Source organism: Ammospiza caudacuta, chromosome Z (assembly GCF_027887145.1).
Source record: "Ammospiza caudacuta isolate bAmmCau1 chromosome Z, bAmmCau1.pri, whole genome shotgun sequence".
NCBI classification, from domain to species: Eukaryota; Metazoa; Chordata; class Aves; order Passeriformes; family Passerellidae; genus Ammospiza; species Ammospiza caudacuta.
The window spans coordinates 86,900,249-86,919,796 of NC_080632.1; the positions used below are offsets into that span (position 1 = coordinate 86,900,249).

Below are 19,548 nucleotides of genomic sequence, written 5' to 3' on the forward strand. Positions count from 1 at the left end.
AACAGAAATAATAAGAAAGTATTTTTACAATTAATGATACATTAACTACTCAGGCACCAATATTATTTTTTTAATGCTGTTTTCGGTGATGGAATAACTTCCAGAAACTGCCACATGAGACCACACACATGAGGTTCTGGTTTATATAACAGTGAGATTGTTCCTCTTGGGGTCTGAGAGCCACCTGTGATGGGGTTCATCCCCATCCCATGAAATGCTGGGAGCACAGCAGTGGCTGCACAAACACACACATACATTTAAAAAAAAAAAAAAGTATAATTGGATATTTAGGTTAGAAAAAGCAATGGTTCAGAAGAAAAGTCTCAGTCAATATTCAGTCAATATTTAAACTTAGATGGGACAAAGCCTAGAAACCACAGAACAACCATCCAGCAACAGTGAGAGCTCTTGATCATCCGTCAGGACTTTACACAGGCCTTTATATGAAAAATGACAGAGGAAATAGGGACACAGAACAGGAAGATGGAAAACATGAGACAGGTGAGGAATATTTCTTTATGCTGCTCTTTAACAGCCTTTGATTTCATGACAGCAAACCAAAACACACCAGAAGGGCTCTGAACACAGGGAGAAGCATCTCCTGCCAATCCCTGTAATGAGGGTGAATTAAATGCAGCAGCCATTCACACAAGCTGTGCTCTCCCACATTTGTTTATACTTTACAATTTCTAAGTTTAGCCAATTATGGATACACACAGAAATAACACAGGCTATATATAAATATTGAAAGGCACTTAGCTATGCAATTATATACATATTTTATTTATGCAAGGTAAGACTTGCATGTTTAAACGATGGGGTTATATAAATGTAGATGCGTTTCTTTTCATGGGTGATATTTAATATTTGCATGCAAAAACGTCCTTTCAGGAGGTATCACTGGGTGCCTCCTGCACAGGACTAAGTCACAGGTGCAGAGCAGGAGCACTGCAGCCACCCTGAGCCAGATTTATCCTGCACCAGCTCTCTTCCAGGGCATCCACCTTGCTGAAAAGCCTGCTTATCTCAGAGTTAAACTTCAAAGGCATCACTCCTGCCTCCCAGAAAGAGGGTTTGCCATAACGCTGCTCACCGTCCTGCAGCCTGGGTATTTTTAGCTGCCTGGGAAGCACCTGATAGGGACCAAGTTCCAAAGATAAAAATTAAGGAGGCCATTATCTCTACTATTATAACAGCTTTTGGTATTACCTTGGCAGTTTGAGGCCCTTAGAGCAACTGAGAAAGTTATTTATGGGCTATCTCACCTTTTTTTAGGAGATGGGGAAGAAGAAAAGCGACTGCCTTGCAAGTTTTGTAGGGAATCTTTGAACAGGATAAAGCTGATACTGGGAATTGCACAAGGTCACTGCCTGTGCTCCTCTGTCCCCCCCTGTCACAAGCAGGGTCCCTCCTCCTTTGGATCCACTGTCCCTGGTGCTGCCAGGAGCTCCTGCAACCACAATCACACGCACTGCAGCCAGGGCCAGGATCCTTTCTGCATCCCAGCACCAAGAACCCACAGCCAGGGGTGAGGAGATGCTTGGGACCACTTGGACTAAAGGCTGAGACTCCCTCCACCACGACCTCCAACAGAAGGACAGTTAAGTGGATAGAGGAAACAAAGGTGGTTTAAGGTGAAGGAGGGTAGATTTAGATTAGATATTAGGAAGAAATTCCTCCCTGTGAGGGTCTGGCACAGGTTACTCAGCAAAGCTGTGTCTGCTCCACCCCTCGAATTGTCCAACGCCAGGTTGGATGGGGCTTGGGGCAACCTGGGACAGCGGAAGGCGTCCATGCCCATGGCAGGGATGGGAGTGGATGAGCTCCAAGCTGCCTTCCCACCAAAACCATTCAGGTATTCTGTGATCCAGACCTAGTGATCTGAAAACCAACCCTCTGAAAACACAGTAGGAACTACTCACATTTTGTTTCTTTACTCCTTAGCACTCCAATATGAGTTAAAGCCTGAAAAGAGCGTGGGCTGCCTCTGCAGAAACACTCCAGAAACACGTTCCCCTGCAAGTGATGTGCCTGACTTTGAAGTCATCAGAGCTGACAGCGTGACGTCGGGGAGGCTGCTCTGCTCTGCCCGCCCCAGAGGAAAGCCTAGGGGTCCAACCTCTGCTCGTGGAGCAGAAATCCCCGCGGACGGGAAGGCCATGTGCTAATTCCTGATGTCCAAAAACCTAACGAGTCCAGACAAGGAAAACACATTTGCTCAGATGCCCAGGTCCGCAGCGATGCACGGAGACAGGCGGGGTGGAAAAGCAGTGGGCAGGAGGGGAGTGCAGCGTTCCTGGCACTCGACAGAAGCACACAGCAAAGGTCCAAGAGCACCTCCTGAACAGCACCAGGAAATGCATTTGGCACATCAGCAGCATAACACAGTGGCAGCGTGCCATGGAACACAGTGTGGAGCCACAGAGCAGCTCAGGAACGTGAGGGACTTGGGGGGTTTGGTGAGACACAATTCCCCCCCGGCAGCCTCAGGGTCAGGCTGCTCCACCAGCAGAAAGATCCCTCACAAATCTTGGACAACAATGACAACTGTGACAAGTGAGCCTTCCCCATCAGCCTGCGCTTGATTGAACCCTTTTGGTAGTACTTAAGGGAAATGGACACTTGTTTTTTCATTAATTTTTTCATTCTCCCTCCCATGCCAAGGCAGAAGCAAGGAAACAGTGAGGTAGCAGGACACCTTATGGAGAAACCTGGGCACCCACAGTAACTTCTGACTGTATTCCCAAACAGAACCACAGAACCACTGAATATCCCAAGCTGGAAGGGACCCATGAAGACCAGCAATGTCCAACTCCTGGCCCTGCACAGGACAGCCCCAAAAATGCCACCCTGTGCCAGGGAGCACTGTCCAAGGCACTAAGAAAGTGCTGAAAGATAGGCAGCATGCCCACATGCCATGTACCTTCAGTCTGAAAACAGGACAGCTCACCCAGCTTTGACAGAGGCTCAGCTGCATTTCTGAGGGCTCTCTGTTTCCTCTAAGGATAACCTAAATTCCTTGGAAAACCAACCCCAACTGGCTGCTCCTCTTCAGAGAGTGCAAGTCATCCCACATGTCTCCTCAGAATTCAAAGTTTTCCAAAGTGTGCTGTCCCCTCCTTCAAAGTAACTCCCTCCACTAGTGCAACCATACCCTAAATCTATTCCAGATATCCAAGCAATCTTCCCAGAACTGGATTTGGAGAAGACAGCCTCCATCTTTCATTCCTTCTGACAGGCTCTACTCCTTTCCCAGATTATTTCCCCCTTGGCCCCACGGTGGCTGCACCCACCCTGCACAGCTCACCAAGGGAGGTTCTCCTGGATGCCCTTCCACCCTTTCCCACCTCTTTGGGCTCATCAGTTTGTGCTACAGCACATCCGCATCCCTTCATTGTGGTGGCCTTGGACAGAACTTCTTCTGAACAGGGGACATAAACAGAGCAAAACCAAGATCCTAAAAGCTACAGATCCAGGCAGGTGAAACTCCAGTGCAGAAAACAGGGAAAAGGCTCTTTAAGGAGACTCCAGGGTCTCTCAGCAGAAGACACAGCTCAGAGATGTTGGAAGGCAGATCAAGGATGTAACAGGACAAAGGACCAAATGAGCTCCAGAAGCCAACTCCAACCTTAATAATTCTAGAACAGCTTCCAACTCCTATATTACAAAGCTGGTTTTAAAAACCCAAACATAATTATCTCCCCTCTGGAGGGGGATTTTTCACAAAGACATGGAGTGACAGGACAAGAGGGAATGGCTTCCCTCTGCAGGGTGCAGGGTTAGATGGGGTATTGGAAAGGAATTGTCACCTGTGAGAGGGGCAGTGTACAAGGCCAGGCTGGACTGGGCTTGGAGCAGCCTGGGACAGTGGAAGGGGTGGAGCAGCGGGTGGAGCAGGATGATCTTTAAGGTCAACACCAAACCATTCTGTGATTCTGTGATTCCACAATTCTATATGCTAAAGTCTGTTTTAAGAAGTAGGCTTTTTCTCAGTAGCTTTCAGGAGGCAGGTTTAGTCCTTAACACCCCAACCCCAGTTCAAGAGCCCTCTCTTTCAGTGCCAATTCTTACGTCAAGCTTTCCCTAAACAGCAACGAGACTCTGCTTTGACCTACACTTCCTGAACTGCTTCAGCACATACCCAGCCACCTCCTCTCCAACCACACATTAGGGATTTAAAAAAACCCCATACTGTGAAGTGAGAACATTAGTGACAAACCCTCTGCATTTGCACTAATGCTTCATTATGTACCAAATATTCCCCTGGTGCCGTTTCACATCCCAGAGTGTTTTCATCGTCTGCTAGGTTCTAACAAGGTGGCGTGTAATTACCTTATTGTGGTCCCACCCCAGGAGCTGAAACACTGCCATGGGGGTGGAGGCTTTCATCCATAAACTGCTGCATTCAGCTGACAGGTTTTGCTGAAATTTTCATAAATCTGGAGAACATTTGCAGGTTGTTATAAAAGAGGCGATTACAGGGCCTGTAATAAGGGCCTGTGACTAATGACAGCATCCCCCACTGACAGGTAAACACCCAGATAATTGGCATTTGATGAGAAGGGTGGGGGAATACATCTTGATTGGAGGGTTTTGGGGTTGGGGGTTTTTTGTTTTTTTGGGGTTTTTTTTTTGTTTGTTTGTTTTTTTGTGAGTTTGTTTTGTTTTGTTTTTTTTTCAAAAAAGTATGGACTGAAAAAGTAGCACCAGGTAAATCTACTGCTGGTACATGGGAGCTGCAATGTCACCACCAGCAATGCCACCAGCAGCAACCAGTGCCAGGTGCTCCAGAGAGGAGCCAACACCAGCGAAACTTCCCTTATGGTCCTCACAGCATCCAGAAGACAGCTTGAGCCTGCAGAATTTAACTGGCTTCAAAGCACAGAGAGCAGATTAAATGGTGCTGAATATCAAGCAAATAATCTGACCTCCTTCCAAACCAGCACTGGCTGAGATGCTGTTTTTAAGGACATAAAATTAAGTCTAATTTGTTCTCATTTTCAAGGAGATTTCGTGAGAGCAGACTTGAAAAGGGCAAAGCCCCAGCTCTGGCTCACCCCAAAGACAAAGCCAGAGTGTCTCTAGCACAGACCAGGGCTGAGCTCGTGGGATGTGCAGGCTGGGGCAGGGAAGGCAGCCCTGGTAGCTGGAGGGCAGCAAACACTTCACAGGTCACCCCCCTTCCAGACAAGCACAGGTGCTACATCCTTGTCCAGGGAAACCAGTCTGAACAATGGATCCCAACCCTTTCCCTCTGATACAACATGCTATTTGTGTTCTTGAGCCATCAAATCTCTCCTGGGCTCATGGATCCCACAAACCCCACAAGAATTCCTTGGGTCCTTCTTATCACCTTGGCTGTGCTGGCAAGGGCAGCCCTTTATCCACTTCATCTCTCCCAGCACTTTGTCTCACTCTTCCCTGCCTTTGTTCAGAAGCACTCAGGGCCCTCCCACAGTCAGAAAGACACTCCCTGGCACAGAACACACTGAATCTCAATGGAAACCCTTCCTGAGGACAACGTGGGTCGCCCCACAGCAACACCAGGCTGATGCCCCTCAGGGCAGCCACTCCCAGCAGGATGGCAGTCCCCATCCCCTTCCAACAGGACATCCATCTCCAGCATCAAAGAGCTTCAAAGCAGGCATCCCAGCTTCCCAAGGAAACCTGCCCTCTGACATTCCCTGTTCCTAAGTATATTTGATTATTCATGACTGAGCAATGTGTGAACAAGGAGCCCAGCCTTTCTTCTGGATTGTCATCAAGGTTTGCCACTCTGGCTTTTCTTCTCAGATTTCAAACAAGATTTCACTTTGGCCAGTATGAGAGAGAGAGGGGGCAAAAGACAGCAAACTGCTCTCCAACATCACCACTCTCTGAAGTCTGCACACTAAATGCAATGAGTTTTGCCTTAAAGAGATGTTGCAAGAAGACAGGTTTCCCCTGAGACAAAATAAGGCTTGAGAGGAGCTCCAGCTCCTTTTGGGCAATGCCAAAGACATCAGGTCTCAGTGGAAGGCTGTCCCTCAGAACAGCCAGGCCAGACACATGAGCACTGGCTGCACAGGGTGAGTTCAGGTGCCTGGGTTTGGAGAAAACACCTGCCCAGGAGGCTCTGAATGTCCCAAACCAAAGCAAACCCCAACTCAAGCCTGTTCCTGCCATGAGCACAGCAGCAAAACACGTGAAAGGAGATGTTTACCCACCTAAGACACCAGACTTTAAAGACACCAGAGATTAAAGCCCATTCTTTGACCTTTTACCGAGACAAAGACACAGGTGAAAAGGGGGGAGGTCCTCTTTACCTTGCACTCTTCATCCAGCAGGTCCAGGATGCCCAGCTTGGCCTCTATCAGGTCTATGCAGGGCTGGTTGTCATAGAAGTCTATGAGTGTCCAGGGGATCCCCTCCTTCATGTACTCCTCTTGTTCCAGCTTAAACACGTGCTGGGAGTGGGAGAAAGCAGAGCTGCTGAGTGTGAGCCCAGCCAGAGAGCACAGCCCCTTCCCCCTGTCCCTGCTGGGCTTCAGCATTCCATCAGCACACCCAGAGGCTCTAGGGGCCCTCACATACAGCCTGCGCATTCACACAGCCCATCTTCCCGGCCAGGAAAACAAAACCATCACTCTGGGACACCACGGCGCAGGGAAAAATAAGGCTTGAAATGACTTTCACTACAAAGTGACTGAAGCTGTCACTGCAACGAGGTGGGAGCCATGCACTGGCGTGGCAGTGACACATCTATCTCTCGGGCTGACAAAAATCCTCCTCTGCTTTATTGCTCTGCTGATTAAAGCAGTGACCTGGAGCAGGTTCACAAGCTGGGAGCCCAGCCAGGGCTGGGGGCCCGTGTCCCATCTGCGAGCAGGGCTGCACAAAGAGCACCCATCATCCCACAAGGGGTATCAGCAGCAGCATCTGACTGACTCGGGGGCACTTCTATTGAAAATTCTCATTTAAAAGAACCTATAATAAAAAAAATCTTTGCAAGGCTTACGTATCTCAGACCTCTGCCCAAGCAGATAAATTGTCTCTAGCTATTTCTGAGATACTCCAGAGCATATTAAAAAATGATTTTTCAAATGCACTTTTTTTTCCCTTCAAAGATAGCTTTTTAAAATCTCTTCAAACATGTCATCTTGGAGCTTGAATTTATACGCTTCAGAAGTGATAGTTAGACATACCAAGTAAGATATGAATAGTGCAAATACAATAATTTACTTTTCATTTTTAGCAGCAGTGATCTATGTGATGCATTAGATTGACTGCAAATGTTCATGTCCACGCATAAGATATAGCTTCAAAGGGCCAAACTAATCTGCAATACTTAAATGCTCAAATTTAACAAGTTTTCCCTGTATCCTGAAATTAACAGTATTTTTTCCCTACTTACAACCAAAGCAGAACCAAACTCCTTACTGGTTCCATTTCCAGTGAAGGTAAATGCTTGTTTCTAATAAAATAGGAACACTTCTGGGTTTTGTGAGGCATGTCCAAGTGAAAAGTGGGGAGCGTTTCCAATTCTGTTATTTAATACAGAGTTTTCATCTCACAGGTTTAATCCATGCTTAATGGGAAGGTTTCCACACCCATAACTTATTTTAATTCACACTGGAAATCAGCATGAGAACCCCCCCAGGTTTTGTTTTAGGATTGAAACAGCACCAAGAAAAAGGCAGATTTCATACTTACTCAGAGCAATATGTGAGCCTTTGCACAGATCACATGCAAATCCATTTCCAGGATCACATTTATGCATCAACTAAGCAATATTTTCCACCTTGATAGGAACATCCAGAACCACTGCAGTGAAATGTCTGGGAGAGGGGCATCCCAAGGATGCCCATGATCTGTCCAGGCTGCAGGGGAATGCTGTAGAGCAGAAGCCAGACACACCACAACCCTGCCTAGTTACATTTTCTGCTCGGTTTTATGGAAAGTTTCCAAGCTGACCTTACCAAGTTGAACTGCTGCTGGAGCTTTTCGTTGGCATAGTTGATACAGAACTGTTCAAAGCTATTCACTTCAAAAGTTTCAAACCTGCAAAGCAATGAATAAATCAGCATTAGGCGTTGCTTTGTCTCAAAATCTTCTTTTTTAATTTTTTTAAAAATTTTTCCTGCAATGGTGCCATACGTGTGATGGGGAGCACTCAACCCTAATTTCCATTCCTTCTGTCCTAAATTTACACTTTTTTCCTCAAAACATCTTTCTTTTCTTGGCAGAACTCAAGGGATTCAAGAGGTCCCTCCTGGTACACGCGAATGAGACATTTGGCACAACTGCAGCTTCCTGCCCATCAGCTCTGTCTGAGACAAGAAATGTAACTGCCTCTCCTGGGGAAAAATATTATGAAATATTAAGTTCCAAATACATTCACTGCAAAGGTGATGAAGAAACAGTAGCTGCTTTCTTAAAAGACCCAGCATGCTACTTTTAATGGAATTTAACAGAGCAGAAAAAAGAAGGTATTAAATTTGTAATTATAGCTTCTGCACTGCATCCCTGTTAGCACAAAAATTAGACACACGTGAGTAAGCAAGTTCTGGAAGGGAGAAGGGGAAAAATGGTGATTTCAGCTCCAACTCCACATTCCTTAGAGGGTCCTTGGTGCTGGACTCTGCGATCCACCTCTTCACCAGGACTTCCACAGCTCCCCACGCCAAAACATTATCCTACCCTGCCACACATTAGCTCCAAAACAGGCCCAAAAATAGCTTCCTAATCACAATTAGAAAGGAAAAAATATGCAGTTTTAGTAAGACAGACTACAGCTAAGGAGCAGGGAGTCAGCAGAGCCCCTGAGGCTGAAGCACACAACACCCAAGGACAGGCACAGGGAGCCAGGCTAGCTCTTAAAACCCAAAGAGGGTATTTTGAGCTACCACTGGGAGTTATGCGTTTTATATTTCTATTTTTAAGGCACAGTTGAAGGGGGAAGGGAAAAAAGAAGTCTTTCACACATGACTGTAAGAATTAAACCAAGGAGAGAAGTGGGAAGGCTTCCTGTGTTCAGTGAGTAAGCTGCTGTAATGATAAATAGGTAACTAAATAATTGTTGGGGTAATAGGCACCATAGGAGCTGGCAGAACAGTCTTTAAACGCTGAATGAATGAAGCCCTTTCTTTCCAGCCTCTCTTCCCCAAAATAATCAGCACTTCTGGCACTTCCTGAGGACCACCCTGCTGTTACCCAGGCAATGCAGTTGTTCTCCAGGTACTTCCAGGTGACAATGCCATCACCACACAAAATGCCAGAGTCCCTGGGGAAATGCCATGCCAAATGGCAAAAGAAAAAGGGGAATGGAGAAATGAGCTGGTTTTGTGCTTTTATCACCCCCACAGTCCTTGAGGAAACCTGGGACTGCTTTTCCTCTGTGTGTCCAGCAGCTGGTGCCACCTGTGCCAAGCAGAAGATGCTTAACCCATCCCCTTCCCAAAAACTGGGCTTTAGAGTCTTTAATGCAACAGAATCTGGTGCGTGGGACAGCAAATGATGACATTAAAGATGTGTCATGGCCCTCAGTGGTGGATGTGTCCCTGGAGAGCCCCCTCTGTGCTCGATCTCGGTGGCGTGGCTGAGCCAATCTGCGCCTCCAGCCCTTGCCACTCAAGGAATGTGGCATCCCAGGACTCGTTGGAAATACCAGCTGCTGCAGGCATGACCACAGCAACAGGGCAAGGAAAGATTTAATTAAAACATAGATGGAGAGGCACAGCGAGCTAGGTGGGAAAGGGCAATGAGGGCAGGAGTGTGTGAGGAAAAGAAATCAGGGTGGAAACTTCTCCCCTTCTGAGACACCAGAAGTGATTTATGAACCCTCCCAGTGGGTGCCAGCCGGGGGCAGAGCTGCTGTACAACTTCAGCTCCGAGGGAGATCTCACAAAGTTTCTAATTAAGGGACTCTACTAGCACACTTTGCTAATTGACAAAGCAGATAAGTAGCCAGCCCTACGTGTGTGCACGCCAGGAGGCCCTACCTGCCCAGAGTGACTGCACTGAGGGCAACATCCTGATGGGGAAAGAAAAACAGTGCTCTCTATTGGCTCTCTATTCATTTTAGTGCACTGTAATCTGGTGGAAAAAATATGCATATTCACCACTGAAACCCATCGCTGTGGCTCCCTGGAAGGCAAATCCAGGAGGGGACAGCTCTTGTAAGTAGATTTTCAAGGGCCAAATGCTGCATTTTGGGTTTTCTGCTGCTCCCCATTCTGCTGGTCTCTCCTAAGTCCTCTGAAGCACCAAGGTTTATGTTTTAATATTTAAAGTTCATAAATAAGTCCAGCACACAGCTGGTTGCCTGGGTGTTCACATTTCATGTGGCAAACAAGAGCGGGAACAAGCCATCCCCACCAAGTCCAGGAGTGCCCCATGAATCCACTCTTCTGACTGACTTCAGTATTGGTCCTACAGCAAATAACACCATTTCAATAAATACAGAAAGGCTTTCAGTGCTGCACCCTCTCACCTCAGAAGAAAGAAAAAGAGAATTAAGGATGCAAAGTCGAGCACTAGAAAGTTGGAAGAAAAACCCTGCAGCTTCTGCACCCTCTGTGTGGCTCCCATCCCTAGAAATCCCACCCAGAGGGACAGTCCTCCCCCAGGAACACTGGGACAGGAGCTCTGAGGATGTCAAGGATGTGCTGTGAAGCTGCTGCAGGCTCCCTGCCTTTCCAGCTCAACCCCTCTCCCAAAGAAAAGGACAAAACAACATCCATTTGGGGGGGAAAAATCTGTTAGCTAGAAAACTGCATTAAAGCTCAAAAAACACATAAGTTAGGAGAACCAAACCACTTTAAAGTTCAGCAGAGCCAGGCTATCATCACCCATATTCCCTGCACTGTAAATTACTCAGCATTTAGACAGCAACACCCATTTACAAAAGGGATTCACGGTCATTTTAGAACACCAGAGTCCCACAAGCATCTCAGCCAAGAACAGGGACACCTTCCCCTGCAAATCTGCCTCTTTGGTAGGACTTGCAGGTCCTTGTGGAAAAGCCCTGCGGGTGTTACCAGGGCTGAAAGCACCTGCTGGCCCACACACTGGACAGGCAGCTGAAGGAGATTTTTCTTCCACAACAACAGATTTTCAAGCCCAGCTTAATCTTTCATAAGCCTTATCCTCAAGCCTCCTTTCATTCAGATTTCTGAAAGTCTGATCCTCTAACTCAAGCATCCAATTTTCTGTATGGACCCACCATCACCCACAGGGCTCCATCTCAAAGCTTTATTCATCACACTCCAGCCTGCAGAAATTTCTGTGGGGGAAAACAGCTTCTCTATCTCATAGAAAAGAGATGGGAAACATTCTCTATCTCATACAGCCCTTGAACCAGACTGTACTGTATTTAAGATCTTCCCAAGTGAGCCCAGAATCTTACAAACCAGAGAGCAACTTCATCACCTCAAGCCATTCCCACTGAAATCCCAAACCAAGGAGAACTGTGTGGTTATCACCCTTGATAGCAGTGTTCCTGCAAACCTTGCCACATGACAGCAGCTATGGATGGAGACCAGCAGCCAGGGGGGCTGCACTGCTGCTCCAGCACTGTCTGGCATCCTTTCTGCTGCTCTGGTTGTCCAGATGTCAAAACTATCATCCCAAGCACCAGTAGCTGTACAAACTTAGTGGGAGGGTTTATACACAAGACCCAGCTCCAGCAATTGTGTAGGTGTTACAGCCCTATAATCACACTGCTTTTTTGTTCTGATCCAGAACTGCTTTGGCAGGATTTCATTCTCAATTTGAGGTTCTCCTAGAGCTCACAGACCTTCAGAGGACACAGGACTGGGGACTGAGCAAGCACAGTGACTGCCCTGGTTAGGGACTGGCTCCTGGAGCAGCTGCAATGTGTGCATTCCACCTTCCCCTCCGAAACAGGAGCAATTCAGCACCTGAACTGGTAAGGGAGAACAGGAGACCACTGCTGTCCCACTGAGAACCACAGAACCCCAGAAGGGTTTTGGGTTGCAGGGACCTTTTAGGATCATCCAGGGTCATGCAGGGACACCTTCCACTGTCCTAGGTTGCTCCAAGTGCCACCTAACCCAGCCTAGCATGATCTGCTGTTTGGGCCACCTGGGACTTCTCTCTTGGCCTGGCTGCCCAGAGACACACACACACACTAAAAAAAGGGTGTTGGAAAAATGCAGGGTAAAACCCAAACCCACAAGCCCTCTTTCCTTTTCCACCCCACAACTGACAGAATCCCTTCCTTTCTCCTCCCTTGTCTGCTTCCTTGCAGCACTTCAGCTAAAATGAGCTCAGACAACTCTCACAGCCCTCTTCTACCACCACTCAGGATGACAAACCAGGCAGTAACGGGTACCCAGAACAATTTTAAAGTGGCTCATTGCCCCTGAGGGCACAGGCTGCAAGTTCTGCAAGAGCTTTTTGCACCTGACATCCCCACCACAGGTTCCCAAGCTCCTCTGAAAGCTCTCAGTGCCTTCACAGATAAAGTGAAGGAGTGTCCTCAAACCCCACAGCAAGATGAGGCCAGCTTTGCTCTCCACAGCAGCACCTTTACCCCAGCTCATTTTTGAGGTTGTTTTAAACAGCACAGGAGACAGAAACTCCAGATGGGAAAGGCATGGGAGGTAAAACCCAGAACCCAGCGCTCACACAGACCACTTTGTGCTGAAGGCTGCACACTCTGAAGGGGGATCAAAACTGCAAACCCCACAGTACTTTTTTGTGTGCTCCTTTCCATCATTCCCACCACCTGCCCCCAGACAAAGCAGCATGTGCTTTGCAGGAAGGGGAAGACAAGCTGTAAAGGAGTAACTGATCAGCCCGGGGCGCTGAGGAGGTGCCTACCCGTAGATGTCGAGCACGCCGATGAAGGAGTGCTGCTTCACAGTGGTGTGCAGGGCCTTGTTGACGTGCTGCACGATCCAGTTGAAGAGCTGGGCGTAGATGTGCTTGGCCAGGGCGTTCCTGGCGTTCACCACCTGGTGCAGGGACATGCTCTTCACGTAGGTCTCGGCCGTGGTGACGAGCTTGCGGTGGCAGAGCCAGTGCTGCATCTGGCTGTGCTCCACGCCCAGCAGGCTGCAGAAGCTTTTCAGGTGCTCGTCCTCGCTCTGGGAGGGAGGTGGGGGGAAACCAGAAGTAAAGTCAGCAGGTTGGTGACACCGCAAAGAGGCATTTTGACACCCAAGTTCACAGCTCTGTGCAAGGAATAGGGGGTTTTTGTAACTATCTAGGAAAGCTGTGTCTCTGTGGGGAACAGGAGCGGGAATGCAGTGACACCCATCAGATGTGGGAGTCCTCATGGACACGGTGGGACAGCTCACACGGAGCTCTGGATGGTGGCACCAAGGCCTGGCCCTGCTCTGGTAATCCTTGAGCTCTCAACTTTCACAAAAAGCATATTTCCACAGGAGAAAGAATTCTCCATCTCACTCCTCCTCAAGCTGCAGCTACACCCTGCTCCACAGCAACCCTGGTGATGCCTCAGACTAAAGCTTAGGGTATGCCAGGACACCATGCCTTTTACAAAATAACTCCATCCTGAATAACAAAGCAATAAATCGTACATTACCAGAAGGGCTTAGGCTTTGCACAATTAATAAAATGAAATGTGAACTTCATTTTCTTTAGTGCAATATATTTTCCCCCTCTGAAATTAAGACAAAGCAGTTCTGAGCCTCTATTACGGTCAGATAGCAGGCTCTGCCTTTTGGAAAAGAAAAAAACAATTTCCCCCTCCCCTGTGTAATAATACATATCTATAGGAAATAAATTGTTTCCAGTTAGGTAAGTGTACTTAGAAATGCTGGATGGAGTTGGGGGGATGCAGTAAAAAGAGTGCATTTTACAAGAATTCTAGTATGTTCCATTGCTACAATACCTTTTTGACCAGAGTCAAGGTTGTACCAGAATTGATTTAATACCTTGCAATTACATTTGAAGGTAATTAAACAACATGAGATTCATTAAAAGAACTCAACATCGTTGAAGCAGCAGCCTTCACATATTCATGTTGCCAAATATCAAGTAAATTACCTCTAGCCTCTCTCATTGAACACTACATTAGGGTAACACTGAAGTGTGTGCAGAACCCTTTTAATACTTCAATTAGGAACAAACAACCCAGCCTGGGATGAAATGATAATTTACAGGACAGTATTTTCCATGTAATTGCTTTACTTTTTCCCACCTCTGAACAAACACAGAAACAGAAAAACTGCCTCTAAGGCATCTTTAGTGTTACTTATTTTTGCTAATTAACCACACAGTGCTCCTTTGGCCATGTTAGAAGCATCAGCTCCATGGCTCTGCCTAGAGGAAAAGTGATTGTAAAGCATCACACCTTGTGCTGGTGGTGTCACCATCAGTGTCACAAGTCCCCAAGACCCTGCACTGGGTGTTCTAAGGAAGCAGGAAGAGCTAAGGTGGGTTGGGATGTCAGGGATGAAAGCAATTTTTGAACAACCTCACTCGCAGGCTGGCTAGAGAGGAGGGAAAATGCATTATTTCCCAGGAAAAACAAAGCAACTAGGAACTTGTGATGGGTTTTCAAAAAAAAGCCAAGGAAACCAGGAGGAAAAGGGCTTTCCAGCCAAGGACATGAGCACAGCCTTTCTCCTGGGCACTCCAAGCTCCCCACGTGGGAGCTCCTGAGGGTCACCTACCGATACACTGCAGACCTCCCCGTCTCGTTCCCCTTGGATCTTCAAGTTCCCCAGGTGCAGAATGCCAGCAATTATCCTAAAAATGGTCATCTGATGAGATTCCTTCACTCCTGCAGGAAAAATTGACAGCTGATTGCCACAAAGGAAAATGAAACACAATTTTAAGTCTATTTGAAGGTGCTTGCAGTGTTTGATTTCCTTCTGAGGCAATTGGTTTTCAGAGTCACAAGGCTTCTCCCAGCAAATACACCATAAACTCTCAATTTTAACATGGGTGGGTTTAATTCGCTCAAACCCAAGGACGCTCCTCCACAGTGAACAAACAGGATCAGAGTTACAGGGGCTCTGCAGCCTTCACAGAACAAGGAGTTGCTCATCTGCCATCAGTCTGCTGACAACCAAAGCACACAAACTACAAATTACACTTATTGCCAATATCCCACAAAAAGAAGGGAAAATTAAAGCCCTGCACAACGCCCCCACACTGGTGGCACAACTGGATGCAGCAAGTCACCAGGGAGGTGATGGGGAGCTCTGTCTTACCCTCCCCAGTGTTTCCACTTGTGGGTCTTTACCGGGGGTGTAAGATGTTATTGCTTCATATATTTTACTTAAATATCGCTTTATCTATTTTTCTTTACAGGCATTCCCAGCAGGAGCTTTGCTCAGCAGCAGCCCACACATGGCCTTCTTGCCGTATCTTGCATTTTTTTAACATCCCAGCTGGGTTTCTGTGTCCCTTTTGTGCTCAGGGCTGGTGTCCTCATTATCCACCCAAGGTCTGAGACATCACCTGCTGGTTTCTGAATTATCCAGAGCCTCCCTTTCTCTCTCTCTCAGGACATTTCTGTCATCAGCACAGTGAGAAATGTTTCAAGGTTACTAAAAGGAGCAATGCTCTGCTCTTACTCAGAATTCTTAACTGGAGTTAAGCCTGGCTAGGATTGGGGATTTGCAGACAAATTTGACTTCTTGTTACACACAAAAAGGCAAGACTGGAAACTGTAGCAGCAATTTCACCAGGCCATGAACAGAAGCAGAGCTGGGGAACACTGGAGGAAAATGAGGAAAAGCAGAGAGAGAGGAGCACACGAAGAACAGAAAATCATCATCAGACTGGCCCCAGAGGAAGATGCTCTCACAGGACTTCCAGGGACCAGCAAGGAGACAGAGGAGCTGCCTGGGGAGCCAGAGAAGGGGAGACTAAACATGCCAGGGGGATGGAGGAGAGTTCTCTGGGGACTGAAGTCCTGTGGGCAAGTTTGGAGCAACCAGGAATGGTATTTTTGAGTAGGTATCAGAACTCACACAAGCTGAACAAGAGGAGGGTAAAGATAAGATCCCAAAGAGAAACAGATGAGGCCCATCTAAAACACACAGAGGACAAATTTTGGGGAAACAAGTTCTACAGCTTGCAGTGAGACCCCACACTCACTGCAGGCACAGCTGGTCAGGGCCTTTCACAGACAACTCTAAACATCATAACCTCCCCTCCCAGCCTGTGAAATGGAACCAAGAGGTACCAAGACTCACCAGGATTTATAAACTTGGTTTCAGATAAATACAAATACACTGGGCAAGTTTTCCCCTTCCAGACTGTTTTTCCTTTAACAGCTCTGCTCCCTGCTGCCAGCACGGGGGCTGGACACAGCCACAGCTCCTGCAGCTGCCGTGTGCATGCGGGCTCTGCACAGCAGGGATGTGCTCAGCTCATTATTTCCAGGAATCAGCTGCCCAGCACAGCACACTGATCCAACAAGTGACATCACCCTCCACCACAACACAGGGTGAACTGCACAGTAATAGCTCTTCTCCTGCTCGTAAACAGGGTAAAAAATAGCAAGTCAATACTGCAGCCCTGCTCTGACTTCAGAATGGCTTCTCTTAAATTCTGCATCCCTGTCCATTTCACTGCTGCTCCACAGACAGCTGCTAAAAACACTTCTGTAGCTCCTACTAACGAGCAAAGTAAAGCCAGCTAGGTCTACAGGAACATTACAATTCTGGCAAAACACTGAGAACAATTGAGAGAAACTTCTGCCGAGCAGGCTTCAAGCAGAGCAGCTCCTTACCAAGCAGGGTGAAGGCATGTCTGGTTTTCTCAAAGTCATCAGCATCATCCACGCCATCGATGGACGTGTCACCTCCCTGAGAAGTGTAGAAAAAGTCTTCGGCACACGCTAGGAGAGAAGAAAGAGAAGGAAAACGTGAGCAAGCAGTCCTCCCCACTGTCTCCATGAGTCAGGAACGGATAATAAAAAACACAGCTTCTAGGTCAGAAGTTAAGAGGCTAGAAACCCCAGGTTTATTGGAACCCCTTCTTTTATACACTGTTCTGATACAGGGAGACCTGATTGGTCATTTAATCAACACATTTCACACGATTGGCTAATTAAGAAGACATCCTTAGGTAAACGTCTTATGAGAAAAACAACTTGTTCAAAACACCACCTGCAGATAGTTTACAATTCTTTCTCTCCACCTCCCTAAAACTTCCCAGACCAATTCCCGGGAAATCTTATCTAGCTTTCTCCCCAGACCAATCCATGAGAAAGCTCACCTAGCCTTCTTCCCAGGCCAATTCATGGGAAAGCTTATCTAGTTTTGTGTCTCTGCCCAGACCGCCATATCCGCACCCCACTGCAGCACTCCCCCGAACGGGCACTGGGTGCTCGCTGTGCCCATCCCTGAAGGACACCTTTGCTCAGGGGTGGGTGAAGCAGAGCCTCGGTAAGTGGCTGTAGCTGCTCCCTGCAGTGGTGGAACCTTTTCTCCATGCACAGCAAGTGCAGTCAGGGCAGCGCTGCGCTGTGTTTGGGATTCTAGTAACAGCTCCATCACATGGGGGAAGACCATTCCAAACACTGAGGTGACTCCTTTCAGCAATTCCTCATCCTGTTTCACACATCCATGACTGATTCAGGTATTTTAACACCTTTTCTACACAAAGCCTTAATCCTTGGGAGCAAAGGGAATGGAGAATGGCTCACAGTGCCTGCATTACACCACTTGAACATCTGTGACCTAGCAAAGTTACTCTAGGATGACACCAATAAATCCTGTGGAGGCTGAGAGGCATTTCCAATGCAAATAAAACAAGAAGAGATTGCAGGATTTGTGTCCACTTAAGAAAGCTGCTCATGTAATCCCCCTCCTTAAAACAAGGTCTCCCAGGAGGCCCAGAGCAGGGAGATGTGTGCCCATGGCTGCTGCTGAGCCCTGGCACTGCCAGAGCTTTGCCCTGAGAGGGCTGGGGGAGCCCAGCCCCTGGACAGCCTCCCCACCCCACCCAGAATCAGCTCTCAGCACCAGCCTCAGCCTGGTTTGAACTGAGTAGGAGTCATTAGCCAAAACCCACTCATTAACACACACAAACATACTTCCCAAGCGTGGTGAATAGAGAGAAAAATCCTACTGTGTTTCCCACCAGCCTAGTGGTAAGCTTTAAAACACTGCAATCTGCACTTTTCTTGACTCAAATTGCCACCAGAAGCTCCCCCTCCCTTCCCGGGCCTCCCACAGGCTTCTGCATTAGCTGTACTTTCAGGCTGTAAAGAAAAACATTTGATTCCTTTTGGCATACAAAAGCACTGCTACCCAGAGATCTCGGTAATTTCACTCATTGCTGGAGCACCAGGAATGAGGTGCAGAAAATGCTGATTGGGGTCGGGCAGACAATGTCCCTCCTGGTCCCCCAGCACAAGAGGAGCTCACCCAGCCCATGGTGGAGCACATCACACTCACAGCCTGGTGCTGCTGCTGGTGGATGATGGGACCAGGACCTCAGCTTTCCATTTTCAACATTCACACTGGGATCTGCTCCTGCCTCAAGTCATCCCTGGTATAACTGACTCCAATCTCTGTCTTTCAAGATCTCTGTAATTATTTTAACCACACAAACCCTTTGATTCACTGCAAACAAATAAAACACATTTCTGCCTTGCACCACTGCCCAGGCATCATTAAGCCAGACACCACACTTCAAAAGGCACTTGCACATCACCATTTAAAGTCAAATATTTACTTTCTAGTTTAAAATTAAGCCCTTTAGGATCACTCTGACTGAAGCCAACACTGGTTTGCTCTGCTGGGCTCATGTATGTTTAGAGACTCTTTTTGTTTTCCAGCATCTTGCAACATAAAAGGAAGTAATAACAATTCTCTGTATGTGTAAGACCCAAAGGAGAAGCAATAGCTCCTAGGTTTTCAGATGGAAAAATATATATCCTCCTCCATGAGTAATAAATAAAAAGTGTATTTTCACATCAAGACACCTCTTGTTTTGTATAAGCCTTGGGAAGACAAGATTGACAGGTAAGTACAGCTCACACAAGGAAATAAATCTGAGTTCTGACTAGTCATCTTCAAGCAGGCCAGTAAATCCAAGGCAAAGCTGGAAATTAAAAACATCACTCAAAAAAAAAGAAAAACAAGTGAATTGTGCACCTCTGCACCCATAGCCCCCTGCTCAGCACCAGCAATCCCACAGGCAAGGGCTGAGCCTGTGTCACACCAACAGGAGCAGCTCACAGACCCACATCCCCACCGACCCCGTGAGCAGCCCCACATCTGACAGCCCCCAAAACGCTTTGGGGAGGCTTCCTCCAGCTATTGCAAGGTGAGAGGGCAGGAAACACCAAGGGAACACCCCTTCACCTTTGGAAAGAGCTGCTTCTTCTCCAACACCTGCTGGACACCTGGGCCTGCTGTGACACAGCAAATGCAAAGAGCCACGGAGAGTAGCTGGAGACTGACAAGCACTGGCACCAAATTTTGATTAGAAATGACCCAAGAAGGCTTCCTTGCAGCTAATGGCCCTGGCACCCACTCCCCCTGCACCGCCAGCTGTTGCCATTACACATTCATCCCTGAGATGCTGAAGCTGAGCCACAGTCACAACTGC

The 19,548-nt window shown here is 47.5% G+C and overlaps 1 protein-coding gene across 1 annotated transcript in view; it reads right to left on the minus strand.

Annotated features, from left to right (window-relative positions):
- MYO5B (myosin VB) overlaps window positions 1-19,548 on the minus strand; it is a 147,640-nt gene that overhangs the window by 73,591 nt on the left and 54,501 nt on the right. The window contains exons 9-13 of the mRNA XM_058824488.1: window positions 16,718-16,825; window positions 14,646-14,755; window positions 12,826-13,091; window positions 7,959-8,040; window positions 6,306-6,446 (exon numbers count right to left, since the gene is read on the minus strand). Of these exons, the coding sequence (XP_058680471.1) occupies window positions 6,306-6,446; window positions 7,959-8,040; window positions 12,826-13,091; window positions 14,646-14,755; window positions 16,718-16,825 (707 nt within the window). The remainder of the gene's footprint in view (window positions 1-6,305; window positions 6,447-7,958; window positions 8,041-12,825; window positions 13,092-14,645; window positions 14,756-16,717; window positions 16,826-19,548) is intronic.